The sequence below is a fragment of the Balaenoptera physalus genome (genome assembly GCF_965194825.1).
Source record: "Balaenoptera physalus genome assembly, chromosome: 5".
NCBI lineage: Eukaryota > Metazoa > Chordata > Mammalia > Artiodactyla > Balaenopteridae > Balaenoptera > Balaenoptera physalus.
This window is the reverse complement of record NC_138884.1, coordinates 150,658,686-150,672,682: the sequence shown is the minus strand read 5'-3', so window position 1 is coordinate 150,672,682 and position 13,997 is coordinate 150,658,686. Positions and strand designations below refer to the sequence as shown.

At 63.9% G+C, this 13,997-nt stretch overlaps 1 protein-coding gene across 3 annotated transcripts in view; it reads right to left on the bottom strand.

Annotated features, from left to right (window-relative positions):
* Positions 1-274: 274 nt before the first annotated feature.
* CPLX1 (complexin 1) overlaps positions 275-13,997 on the bottom strand; it is a 39,816-nt gene continuing 26,093 nt past the window's right edge. For all 3 annotated transcript variants that reach the window (XM_082462399.1, XM_082462397.1, XM_082462398.1), the window contains 2 exons: positions 9,371-9,546; positions 275-2,062 (listed from right to left, as the gene is read on the bottom strand). In XM_082462399.1, coding sequence (XP_082318525.1) covers positions 1,865-2,062; positions 9,371-9,532 — 360 coding nt within the window. In that variant the 5' untranslated portion in view covers positions 9,533-9,546 and the 3' untranslated portion in view covers positions 275-1,864. The remainder of the gene's footprint in view (positions 2,063-9,370; positions 9,547-13,997) is intronic.

Genomic DNA, 13,997 nt, shown 5'->3' with positions numbered 1-13,997 from the left:
CTGAGGAAGGGGCCGGGCTGCATTTCAGGGGGAGATGACTCTGGCCGGGACTACCTTAGGGAGAAAGGGCGGCGGGGAGCCCCTGCAGCGGCCCCAGCGAAAGGGGAAGGTGTTCCCATCTGGCCGGGTGCGGGGGCTAGTGGGGGTCGTCCGACAGGGCCCAAAGGGTGTGCATCCCGGCGGGCTCTGGCCCTCCCGCCATGACCCCGGCTGCACCCTCCACCCGCATCGCCTCCCAGGGAAATCAGGGCTCCGGAGGGAATGGCCGCACGCATTAAATCACTGTGGTGTTTATTGGCTGTGATTCCATCCAGAGAACACACGCAGCGGCCCCCGACATGCAGGAGGAAGCGCAGGCGCCGGGACAGACGGACAGAGGACATCCACGGTCTACACTAAGCTCTGCTGCTCGGGCGCCCCACGCGCTGGGGACGGGATGCGGGGTTTCTACGAGACGACGCCCTGTCTGCTCAGAGCTGGCTTTTTAAAGTGTGAAAACAGGCATTTAAAAAAGACGAGGAACCGAGAGGTGTCGGGGCGCAGCGCGGACGGCGGGGGATGGTGGGGGTGGGCGCCAGGGGTCGGTATTGCAGTCTAGTCGTTATGGCTTCTCTAAGGAGCTGGGGAGGGCCGCGCCCCTGACCCGCGACACTGGACACGATGAACTTTTGATGTGGACAGAAAGGGCCCCAGGGACCGAGGTGATGGGCTTTCTGTCGAGATAAAACTCCTCAAATACAAAAGACCTCATTTACCTGAGATTCGACATATTGTGATGCAAATTACACAAGGGCAGAGGCCACGGGGACGCTGGGAGGCCCGCGGTCGTTTCCGTCCAACCGGGCGGGCTCTGCGGCTGGGACGACACCCTCGGGGGCCTGCAGGGCGCGGGGGCGGCCTTCCGCGCCACGCCCTCCTGCCTGTGCACAGCGCTCGGCCCACAGGGCTCTGGGCCTCCTCCCCGGTTCTGGGTGAAGGTGTGGGTGTTCGGAGGGTGAGGGCAGGGCGTCCCCCGAGCAGCCTCGGAGGGGACGGGAGGTGCCAACCAGGGAGGGGAGTGGGCCGGGCTCAGCTGGGCTCACGGACGCCGAAGAGCTTGAGCGACAGGGGTGTGTGAGGGACGGGGGTCTGAGCGTGTCCCCCTAAGCCTATCGCTTTCTCTCCCTTCCTGGAGAAGAGAACAGGCCCCAGCAGTCCTAAGAAGCAAAGCCTTCCCGAGGAGGGGGCCGAGGAGGGAGCGGGAGGACAGACACAGGTGGACGAGGAAGGGAAGGGGTGCAGATGGAGAGCGGTGGACGGCAGATTCAGCAACCCGGGCGTCGGTGCGGGGTAGGACTTGGGGTCCAGGCTGACCCCGGGGGGTTGAGCCCCAGGCGCCAGCCCCCAGCCCGGCCTCACGACCGCGCCGCCTACTATGGCTCTGCTCCCGATGGTGGGCCCGACAGGCGCCCACGACGCAGGGCCGGCCCTTTTGGTGTCCCTGGCCATGGGCCCTGCTGGGTGGGCGGTGAAGGGAGGAGCGAGAAGGGGCTTCCCAGGCTCTGGGGTAGGTCCAATCCACCCGCTGCCGGAGGAGCCCGGAGGCTAGTCCCCGGGGCCTGCAGCCCGGACCGCGGGGGCCGTGGGGGGCCGGGCGCCCCTCCCTCGGAGGCGGTGGCGATGGCGGCGCGGGGATGGGGTGAGAGGCGGGCGGAGGCTCCCAAGGCTTGAGGGGGCCAGGCGCGGACAGACCTAGGGCTATGGCTTATATTGGCGTTGGGGGGCTGCACGCTGCTCCCGACATCCCTTCAGGCGCCTCCGCGGAGGGCAGGACGGGGGTGGGCGAGGGGGCGGGGCTCCGGGCTCCTGTCCAGCTCCAGGGGCGTTACTTCTTGAATATGTCCTGCAGCGGCCCGGGCAGGTACTTGATGACCGTGTCCAGGATGCTCTCCTCCTCCTCCTCCGGCTCGTCCCCGCAGCCCGGCGGGATGGCCTTCTTGGGCCGCGTCAGGCTGCCCTCCGAGTTCGCCTCCATGGCGGCCTGGGCCTCGGCCTCGCGCTCCTCCTTCTTCTTGATGCCGTACTGCGGGGGACAGGGCGGGCGGGGTCAGACGGGCAGGTCCCGGACCCGGGTCCCAGCCCCGGGTCCCAGCCCCGGGAGGGGCGCTCTCGGGACCCGGGCGGGCTAGACCCACTCTGCGTTTGCGGGATCGGCCGAGGGGCCTCTGGAGGCAGCACCTGCGGCTGAGAAAGGCGTGTGCGGGAGCGGACGACCACCAAGACCCCCGGCAGGAGCGGTCCCCACCCCGGAGGCTGCCTGGAGGGGCGGGGAGACCCCCTCGGAGAAGGCGGGGGCGACGCCGGGAGCCTGGACGGGGGACCCCGCTGAGGGTGAAACTGCGGGAGAGGGAGCGGGGTGGGGGGGGGGAGGACGAAAGTCGCGTTTCTCCGTGGGGGCGGGGCGCTGAGGCCGTGACCCCGCCCTCCTGCGGTCCCGCCTTCCGGGGAAGTGGGCGCAGTCCTCAGCCCGCCTTGGGCTGTGGTCCCGGAGCGGAGGGAGCCGGGGCGGAACGCCTGCCCCCAGCGGTGGAGAAGCCGGTGTTCTGTGGCTGGCGGGCCCCACGCAGCCCAGATCCTCGGTCCGGCGACACGTGGCCACACCCTCCTGCCTGGTCAAGTATCCCCGGATGCCACCAAGACCCCAGTCCCTGGAGGGTCACTCTGCATGCTCCGTGTCCGGCGGTCACTTCCAGGTGGATGTCCTGGAACCCCATCTAGGTGTGCCCTCAGCAACACCCCTGGGCACTGCTGAGCGCCCCCAATTCTGGTTTCCTGCGTGTGTCTCTGCCCTGAGCCCTCTCCCAAATCTCCCCTCAGCAGTGGATTGAATGGTGTCCCCCCAAAATTCATGTCACCTGGAACCTCAGAATGTGACCTTATTTGGAAATAGGGTCTTTGCAGATATAATTAAGGTAAGAATAGAGATGAGCTCTTCCTGGGCCCTAAATCCAAAGAGAGTTTCCCTGTAAGAGAAAGAAAAGGATACACAGAGTAGAAGATGAAAACGGAGAAAGGGTTCGGAACGACGTTGTCACAAGCCAAGGACACAAGCATTGCCGGAAGCCCCCAGAAACTAGAAGAGAGGAGAATTCTCCCCCTCAGGTTTCAGAGGGAGCACAGCCCTGGTGACATCTTGATTTTGGACTTCTAGCCTCCAGAACCGAGGAAATAAATTTCTAGGAGACGAACCCCCACCTCCGCCAGGCCCATCAGCACCCTCACCAGCCCTCCCGGATGAACAGAGCCCTGATGGCGTGTGAGCCTGCGGTCATGCGGCCATGAGACACGGGAAACACCTCCTGCCGTAGGGCTGGTGGGAACCCGGTGGGACCAAGCTGGCCTGGTGTGTTGCGGGGCAGGTCGCCCATCTGGTGGGCGGAGCTCAGGACCCGCCCAGGCTGGGGAGAGGGGTGCCCCTTGGCCAGGTCTGAGGTCCTGGCTTACCTATTAGGGAATGTCTGGGCGCAGAAGCATTGATGAGGGTAAAGAGGAAGCACTGGGGAGCACGTGGGTGTCAGCGATGGTCGATTATCAGTTACTGACAGGCTGCAGAATCCCCCTGGGAAGCACACAGCGCAGGACTGCTGGCCCTGGGGAGGATCCCCCATGCCCGGTCATCTCTCCTCACCAGCCCCTCCTGAAGGAAGCGGTGGGCTCTGCTTCTGGTGCTCGTGGCAGGTGTGTGTGGGGGGGTGTGGAGGGGAAGGGCACCCTGGCCCTCCAAGAAGACCCTTCCCTCTGTTTCCAGACTTGGGGGTTGGGGGCTGGCTGTGTCCTACTCCCCAGCTTACTGAGGGAAACCTCGGCACCCACCTCCTCCCTCAAGGCTGCGGATGGCTTCAGGCATGGGTGGGGGGGGCAAGGCCCACGTTCAGCAGAGTCTGAGAGAGGGAAGCCATGCTCTTGGCCCACCGGTGACCAGAGCGCAGCCGGGGTCCCCTCAGCCACTGAGGAGGGAGGGAGGAGGGTTTGTCTACCCTTCTTCAGCAGGGGCCTTAGGCAGCCTGAAGGCCCCCCTGCACCGTGAACAAGAGCCAGGAGCGGGGAAAGGGTCTCCATGCGGGGTGGGGGGCGTAGGGCACCGGAGTATATTCTGAGCAGCGGCACGCTGCCCAGAGGGCCTCCCCACTGAGCACCGTCAGGTCAGCTCAGGGCAGAGAGTGCGACAAGCCGACCGGACTGCAGCCACTCGGGTGGACTGGCCCTAGGAGCATGGCCCTCCTCCAGGGTCACCACACCTGCCGCGACCCCGTCACCATGGGGGGCTGTGGTGGCCGAAGCCCACACACACTCACAGCAAAGGTGCACATGCTCAGGGAAACACACGGCGCTGGCGGAACGGGCGGGTGACAATGGCACACACGTAAGGGCGGGAACGTGCGGTATATAGTCAAGCAGAGGGACCCCCCTGACTCGGGGTTGGGAAGAGACCTGTGTCAGGGTCCTCCCCTCTAGGGTCTAGGAAGGAGACTCCAGGCCCCAACCCAGTCGCTCCCCTGAGGCTCAAGATCATTCCGAGGCTAACGCCACTCTGGGCAAACCTGAGGGCCGCCTTACTCTCTGGGGTCCCTCCCAGAGCCTGGCTCTGATGTCGTCTGGCTGAGAGCAGGTATGGACACCCCCATCCTCCTCAACCACTGAGCTGGCAGGGCCCCACCGCACACCCTGTGGCCGGGAGGGAGCCCAGGGCGGCCAGCACCCTGGGCAATGCGGTGCTCGTTACCGGTGAGAATTCGTATGTGCCCACACCTGTTATTCTCAGCACAAACCTGGCGTGTGGGGGCCGGATCGACTCGGACCCACCAGCTCGGCGCTGGCTTGAGGGTGGTTGTGGCTCGAGGCTGCGGAACGTGGGCAGCTGGAAGCACCAAACCTGGCAGTGCGTGCGCAAACCAGAAGGTGGGTATGCAAATCAGGAAGAGCGTATGCAAATGACGCAGGTGGGCCAGGCTCCCCTCCCACCTGGACCCACGCAGCGCCAACCGGCGCGTGAGATGGTAAGTCCCGAATGCAGACGAGATCGCCTGGGGAGCTGGGCGCCCAGACGACGCGTGACCCCGGCCTGGCCCCTCGGCCCCCATCTGATGGACCCCCCCGACCCGATGGGGCCCTGTATGGCGCAGCTCGATGGGATCCCGTGCCATGCAGCTCGGCACCCTCTTCTCTGACCAGACATGAGGTCTGGGGGTGGGTGGGGAGACACGGCACCAGGAGAGGGCTGGAAGAAGTGGGTCTGGAGCCCCGGGGCCAGCGAGGGCCACTGGGGGAGCCACACCTGAAGGCCAGGGTTCCCACCTGTGGGGAGCAGGAGGGCAGTAGGCGGTTGCCTAAGCACGCCGGGTGGAGAAGGGCTCTGAGGACACGGGTGTCCGGTGGACTTCGCGGGGGCAGGGCCTGGGGGCGTGGGGAGGGGGAGGGGTCGGTGGGCAGGGGCGCCATGCGCTGAGCTCCCCTCAGAGTCAGGACAGCCGGGGCTAGGCAGGTGCTCTGGCCTGCACCCTGCACCGCCAGGGAAGCCTCTCCTCCCACTCTGAGCGCTGTCCACTTCTGGGGGGACCTGGGGCTCCTGGGGCTCTTGGGGCTCCAGCGTCCAGAATGCGGCAGACCTGTCCTGAGCCGCCTCTGACCCACGAGTGGGGGCAGCTCACCATCGCCCTCTTCCCTGCACACCCCCAGGCCTGGCCCAGTGGCTACCGCCTTGGTTAGCTCTGCAGTCACCCAGGAAAGGCCCCCACCCGGCGGACTCAGCTCTGTGGTGGCCGGGGGGACCCCGGCAGGCGTCTGTGTGCTCCCCACCGCACCCCACACCGTCCCTGCAGGCCTCCCTCCAGGAACGGGCCCTGGCCCACTAGTCCCGCCTAACCCCGCGACAGCAGGAGAACTGCTCTGGCAGGGCCGGTGAGGAAACCTGCGCCCAGCCAGTGTGTGGGGCGGGGGCCAGCTCTGACCCCTGCCCTGGCCACTGGACTCAGCAGACACCACCCCGCCCCCTGGGCGGGCCAGATCAGACCCTGGCTGTGCACACGAAGCAGGCCCCAGGCACGGTGGGGTGAGGCCTGCCGCTGCGGCTGGTGGTGCCACGGCGGGTCTGGGGGTTGGCGGGGGTGAGGAGCAGCCTGGGGCCTATGGAGGCGGTTCAGAAGCGAAGGTGCTCACCCACCCAATGGGGGTCCCAGATGGCGGGGTGCTCGTCTGGGGAAGCAGGACCCCTGCCCAGGGGACCCACGGGGCACAGGCTGGAGGGCCCTGGGGCTCTGCCAAGGGGCGCAGCCTTCCATGTGGCCGCCCCGGAAGCTGGGGTCCTGAGGACAGGGGAGCACGTGGTCCACCGCCTGCCCCTGGCTGGCGGGTGGGGGAGGGGGAGGGTCACCCTGCCCCCTGGCCTCACGTGGCGCTGCAGGACCTCAGGTGCCCTCAGGGTGGGGCTCATCCCCACTTCCACTGGGACTCACTCTGTGACCTTTGAGTCCCACTAGATGTCTCTGAGGAAGAAGAGGACCCTGGAGCTGATGCCTATTCACTCACTCATCACTCACTCATTCATTCATTCACACACTCACTCATTCACTCATTCATTCACACACTCATTCACTCACTCATTCGTTCATTCACACACTCATTCACTCATTCATTCACACACTCATTCACTCACTCATTCAGTCACTCATTCACTCATCACTCACTCATTCATTCATTCACACACTCACTCATTCACTCATTCATTCACACACTCATTCGTCACTCATTCATTCACTCACTCATTCATTCATTCACTCATCACTCTCATTCATTCATTCACACTCATTCACTCATTCTCTCATTCATTCATTCACTCATCACTCATTCATTCATTCATTCACTCACTGCTAGCTCAGCATCCAAGCGCCAAGTGCAGGCAGTCAAAGCTCCTGCCCTCCCCGTGAGGGAAGGACAATGAACAGCACACAAGAAACAGCATGAGTGCGTCAGATGAAGGCAGGTGCAGAGCAAAATAAAACAGGAAAGGAGGGGGAGGGGGCGGGGAGGGAGGAGCCTCAGGGAGCTCCAGAGAGAAGCAGTCACGCAAAGGCCCTGCGGCAGTGGGAGCCCCGTTGGGGTGGGGGTGGGGGAAGAGGTCACTGCACACGTAGGGCTGGGGCCCTGGGAGAAATGGGGGCCACTGGCGGGTCTGGAGAGAGGAGGGACAGAAGGGCCTTTGCTATTAAAGGCAAAACGAGCGGAGTGTGTAATGAACAGAAACCCACACCGTCAGCGCCCGCCCCCACCCACACCCTGGCTGAGCCTTGGCCCCAATCTACATGCATACCTGAGCCCCTGGATAGTTCCCGAGGCTTGGGGCAGGGGCTCACTGGGCACCTGGCTCAGAAGTGGGGAGACTGGGGAAGCCATGCCCACAGTGCCACACCCCCAGGGGGCTCCGACCTGGCCACACATTGTGACCTGTTTTGGGGGCTCGAGGGCTGGGACAAATAAGTTCACCCCCCAGGATTCCCCACTAGGTGTCCACCTGGGGCAAAGCCATGGCTGGCAGGCTGGCTGAACACAGACGGACAGTGGACAGATGGTCCTCCCCATCCTTCCCCCCGCATCGCTCAGTCTCTGTCCCTCCCTCACAGCTACCCCCCATTACTCCCCTCTCAGAAGACACTCTGCCTGGGCGGCTCTCAGTCTGTCTCTGTCTCCCTTTCTCTCTGCCTCTCTGTTTCTGTCTGTATCTCTGTCTCTGTCTCTCTATCCTCTGACTCCCCCCAGCCCTGTCCTCCATTTCCGGAGGGCTACGCTGCTGTCCCCCAGCACAGCCTGAGTGGGGTCTGGCTGTCTCTGCTGCCTGATCCATGGTGCGCACTTCCTGGCTCTTCCGCAAACAGCTCAAAAAGCCTCGAGTCCTCAACTCAGGACGGCAGCAGGGCTGGTCCTGGGGGTGGGGAGCTCACGAGCTGCCATCCCAGCAAAATCAACTCGAACTTTCTGCAGGTCCCAGGAAAGGTGTCCAGTGATCAGTGGGGGGACATCAGGGTGAGTGGCCCCCACGCCCCCATCAATGTGGGGGACCCCTCAGAGACCTGCAGGCGCCCCGCCTGTGCCCCCGCTCAGCTTCTGCGTCAGGCTGAGGTGCTGAGACACCAAGTAGGTGGGAGGGTTCTGCGGTCTGAGCCGTCCCGCCCCGAAGCCCGGACATCTTGGCTGGTCCCCCTAGGGCTGGGGACTGTGGAGATGCCCTCGGGAGGCCCGACCGCCCCCCACCTGGCCCCCTACCCACAGATTTCATCCCCAATGTCTGGGAGCGCTTCCCTCGGGCCCAGAGACGGGGTGTCGGGGTGAGGGGCCAGGACAGAAGCAAGCGAAGCAGCATCCCCCAAACTGAGTTCCCCACCTGGGCTCCAGGACCCAGTGACTGGAATCGAGCACCTTCGATGGAGGGGCCTGGCCTGTGCCGGGCCAAGGGTGGCGGGCGAGCCCCGAGATGGTGTGGACCTTGGGAGGCCACGTGGCTCAGGGACGCCCTGGGCTCCTAGGGAGGGCTCCTCTCCTCCACCTGGCGCCCAGCCCAGCCCACCTCGGACAAGGCCAGAGCTGCTGCCCCACACTTGCCCTCTCCCGGCCTCTCCAGCGCTTCTGACCCAGGCGCTGGATGGGCAACTGAGGCTGGGCAGTGGACATGCCCCTGGGGCACAGCCCACCCGTGGCCTAGCTGCCGACTCAGCCTCATACACCCGCCCCTGCTCTGGGCCTCGGTTTCTGCACCTGGGACGATGCTCTCACTGCCCTCACACAGAGGGGAAGGTCGCCCAGATGGTTCTGGAAAAGGTCGTGGCCTCCAGCTTGCAGCCAGCCCCCAGCCAGACCTCACAGCTCACAGACCCGCTCCCCCAACACCCTGTCCGAGGTCCACCCAGGGGTGGTGAGGTGCCTCCCCCGCCCATGACGACTCACCCACCCAGGGCCTGCCTGTGGGCCAGCCCCTGACTGCCCTGCCCCTCCCCTCCGGGCGGGCCTGCCCTCCGGGTCCTTTGGGGCAGTCCCGGGGCTCAGCAACAGGAAGGGCTGGGTTAGGGCTGACCCCGTCTAAGGAGCCCGGGAGGACGGGACCGGGTCCCTGCCGTCAGGGCCAGGAAGGACTTGGGGCCCCACAGAGTGGGCCCCAGTCCCGGTGAGCCCGTGAGGCAGACGTGGACCCCGGGGTGCGGTGCCCTCAGCTGCCTGTTCCCCTCCCACTGGACCACCCCCAAGGTCTGTCCCAGAGCCGCAAGGAGGGAGGGGCAGCCGGAGGCCCTCGTCTGGCAGCACCCGGTCCGCGCGGCGCAGGGGCCGTCCTCGTCCTCGCGCCCACCTTGTCGCGGATGCCCTGGCGCATGGCCTCGCGCTCCGCCTCCATCCTGGCGCACTTGGCCTTGCGCTCCGCCTCCTCTTGCCGCAGCGCTTCCTGCCGCTCCTCCTCCCTCTTGGCGGCGTCGGGGTCCTTCTCCTCGTCACCCCCGAGCATCTTCCCCATGTCCTTGGTGGCCCCTGGCACAGGAAGGCAGGAGTCAGGCCAGGCCCGCCCTCTCCCGGCCCCACTCCCATCCCGCCCAGCTCCCCCACGCAGCAGGGCAGCAGCCTCAGGCTGTGCTTGTAAGGGGGGCTCAACTGCACACGCAGGCCTCTGTGCTGCGGCTGTGTGTGCGGCGGTGCGTCTGTGTGAGCTCCGGGGGTGGAGCGTGTGTGTCCGACGGTGTCTGTGGGTGGCTGTGTGTGTGTGTGCGTGTGTGTCTGCTCTGGGCCCGGAATGCAGCAGAGGCTCAGCCTCTCGAGGTGGCAGCATGGCTGAGCGCACGGCTGTGTGGGCTGAGGCGCGGGGGACAGGCGACAGGCGTCTGGCGGGCTCTCGGCCACTGTGTAGGGCTGGGCGCCGGCCTTGGCCCAGAACTGCTGGCAGCTGCATGTGGCAGCACCAAGGCCATAATTTCTCTGCCTCGCCAGCCCCACTTTCCTCGTGAGCTCCTGATTCACAGGCGACAACAAACACCTCCCCGGATGCTCTCTCCGGCTCGGCCCCCGCGACAGAGATGCATAATTACAGCCTCAGAGCGTGGTCCTGGCCCGCGGCGGCCCCAGCCCCGCTGCACCCGGATGCACGGGCATCATGGGGAAGGGAGTGCAGTGGCTAGCGCTGCGGATCAGCCGATCTCAGCCCCTGCGGCCAGTCCCCCAGAAGCGCCCCGCACACACCCACACACGGCCGACAGGCGTGAAGCCAACGCCCCGTCACCCCTGCACACCCCCTGGGAACCAGCCACGCTCCTGAGGGGACCCCGGGCCGGGTTGCTGCCCTGTGCCCGCCGTCCTGTCCCCCGCCTCTCCAGCCACCGGTCTCTGCAGGTCCTGCCTCTGTCCTCTCATCCCGTGATGGTCCCTCCCAAGCGCGGCCCAAGGCTAGTTGAGTCCACGCCTCGGGAACAAGCCGCGAGGTGGGTAGGTGGGTGCTGACACCACCACCCCTCTACACCCATATCCAGGGGTGCCCCCTTCCCCGCCCTGGCTTCGAGGCCCGGCTCTGTCCTGCCCGCTTCTCTCGGAGTCTCCACTGCGCTGTCCTCCGCGCTCCAGGGACTCCTGTTCTGTTCTGAGGCTGCACAGGTCCGTGCTGCACGGAACCTGGAGAGACTCCCTGCCCTGCAGACACCTGCACCAATGCTGCATCTGCCGGTTCCTCGGGAGTGACCCCCTCCCCCCGTGTGGGCAGAGGGAGCCATTTGGTGGGAAGGCGGCAACTTCTGGTTGAGTGCTCTGGGCTGAAAACTGGACCTCCGTCGGGCCGGGCCATGCCTGCACCACGTGGGCCTTCCTAGCTGCCGAAACTACTACAGGGTCGCAGGGTAGTGGCCACCACAGGCTGTAGGGACGGGGAGCCCGCCTGGACGGGGCTCGGCCGTCGGCGCAGATACAGACACTAACAGAAAACCAAGAGCCTCGCGTCAGTTTCCACCCACATCTGCAGAATTCTGCAAAGGAGATTTCAAGCCAGTGGCTCAAGGAAACTGGTCACGAGCAGGGCTGCTGATACACTGTCTCATCGCTCCCTGGACGAGGGGCCGGCATCTCCCCGCCCCTGGGGCTGCCGTCCCCGGCAGGCGGTGGGGGAAGCAGGAGCGAGCCCCAGTCCGTTAGCAGCTGCAACCTTCCCAGCCTCCCTGGCCGGGGGGGCCCCCCACAGCTTCGGCAGGCAGCTTTCACGCAAATCTCCCCCCTTGAACGAGCTCGTTCACGCTAAAGTGAGAGTGACCGATAGCTCTTTCTCCCCCCGGAAAGTCCTGGCATCCTAAGGCAGAGGTGGGTGAACCAGTCTCGTCTACATCTCTGTCCCAAGAGGGAAAGTGGGTGGAGGCTGGGGTGGGGGCTGGAGGGGCCTCCCTGCCTGGGTGGTCTAGGTCCCCAGACCTGCTCCTCCAACGAGCTGTGCGGGCTCCGGGCCTAGTGATCCAACAGGCGTTCACTGGGCACCCGCTGTGTGCTGAGCTCTGCACACCAGGAGCCCCACCCCGGACCAGGGGCCTGGCCCTGCCCCCACCAGAGCGCTGCGCTGGCCCCCAGGAGGCAGAGAGGGCCCGGGGGGAGCTACCCCAGCACGCGGAGCGGACGCTGGAGGCGGGATGGTCTCTCCACGGCCGGGGCGGGGCACCAATGCTCACTCTACCGCGGTGTGGATGCCCGGCACCAAAATCGGCACGGACGCTGCGGGCCCTCCCCCGCGGCCCCCGCCCTTCACCCGACCCCGCCTCCGCACGCGGCCCCCGCACCGTCCCCACACGGTGCCCAAGGCTGGACCGCCAGCCGCAGCCCAAGCCTCCCGAATCCCAGGCGGGGTTCCCGCAGCCGGCCGCGCCGGCCACGTAGGGGTGTGGGCACAGGGGCTGACCCCCCCCCCGCCCTGGCCCTTCTCGCAGCCTCAGCTTGCCGGTGACTAGCGGGGAGGGGAGCGCCGGGGCGGGGGCGGGGGTCCCAGCCCTCCTTGACAGTCAGACAAAGCCCCGGGGACGACCTCAGTGCAGGAGGAGGTGGCGGCACCTTTCTAACGCTGGAGCAGGTCCCACACTTGGGTGCGGGGTGCGGGTTACGCAGAAACCCAACAGCTAGAGAGAGCTTTCTAGAACAGCGTCCGCGGGGTGCCCGCACAGGAGGAGACGGGGTCTGCCCGCACCCCGGCCTGTGGACGGTGAACAGGGGCTGGCCTGGGCCTGCCCTGGCCTCCGCTGCCGCAGCTCTGCCCAGTCCCTCCGTCCACGGCCCCCCGGTCCTCCTCCCTCCCTGACGTAATACCCACCCCGACCCTGTAGGAGATGAAGGTGCTCAGATTTCTCTGCAGGCCCGCGGTGCGGGAGGCGGGGCGGGCGGCGACGTGGAGTGAGGGGCTGCGACGTCCCTACCTTCGGGCCTTTGCACCTGCCGTTCTTCCTTGCGCTGAATTCCCGAACCGCCTCCTACTTGCTCCCAACCCAGGGTCTTTCTAGACAGGTTTTCCTGGGACTCCTTGTGTGCACTGGTGGCCCCTGTGGTCAAAACCCTTCTCAGCATTCACCACCTTGGCTGCATCCGATTACGCTACCTCATACGTGATGGAAACGATGTCCATTTAAACAGTACGTAAGTTAAAGCTGATCTCTAAAACTTCATTTTGAAATAATTTTAGGTTTACAGAAGAGTCACGCAGGTAGTCCAAGGGCTCCTGAACGCCAGTGGCCACCATCACCCCGTGTTAACCCTGGTACGTTCATCAAAGCGAAAATAACCTACACTGTGCTGTCAGCCAAACCGCAGGCTGTATTCAGATGTCACCACTTTTTCCACTAATGTCCTTTTTCTGTTCCAGGATCCAATCCAGGGTACCATGTTGCATTTAGACTAAAGTCAATTTTTTAAAAGAGAAAAATACTTTTTAAACTTGAAATAAAACTATGGGAAAAATTATGAAATTTAATGAAAAACTAAAAAACACCTAAGTAAAGAAAGATACTTGTCATGCTTATGGATGGGGAGACTCCGTAATGTAATGTCTGTTCTCCACAAACTGAGTCACAGATCTGTGCAATCGCACTCAGACTCTCAAGAGCTAGAAAGGAAATTCTGTGACAATTGGCAAGTGAAGAGTGTTGCATAAAGAAATGCGAAGGCCCCTGGTCAGGAGACACCGCAGGGAGACGCAGAGGAGGTGAACCCGCCAGGGGCTGCCATGCGTGGGATACAGCGTGCAGTTCTGCAGGGGAGGGAGGCAGAGTCACCGAGTGGACAGACTGCCTGCAGACACACAGACATGGGGCTCGGACACGTGGCCAGTGACAGGAGGGGCCTCAGAACCCTGGAGAAGAGAGCCATATTTCCCTGGGGTGATTGAGCCCTTTGTGGGAAGCATGAAACTAGACTCTCACGTAACGCCACAAATTTTTATTGATTATCAATCTGAATATGAACCCAAAATAAAGTGGGCAAAGAAAAACAGCCCTCACCACCCACCGTCCCATCACCCAGCTTTATGGTCCTACATAGCCCGTCTTGTTACCTGAAGTGACACTATATGCTTGCTTGCTTCTTTGTGTCAGTCTCTGCCAACAGAAGGTAAGCGCCTTGAGAGCAGGGACCCTGACCAGCGCCTGGCTGTCCTCCCAACACCTGCAACAGTGCCTGGCACATAGTAGGTGCTCAGTGAATATTTGGCAAGTAATGAGTTTTAAACATTTAACAGCTATGTATTATGTACTCAGCCACAAACAAAACCTTAGCAAACCCTTCAGCTAACATCATAGTCTGTGGCGAAATACTGAACACTTTCCTCAACTCAGTAACGAGCAAAGGATGCTCCCAATCCCCTTGTACTGGAGGGTCTGGCCATTGCACTAAGACAAGAAAAGAAACAGAAGGCATGAAGATTGAAAAGGAAGAAGTAAAACTGTCTTTGTTAACAAACAACATATCGTCTGTGCAGA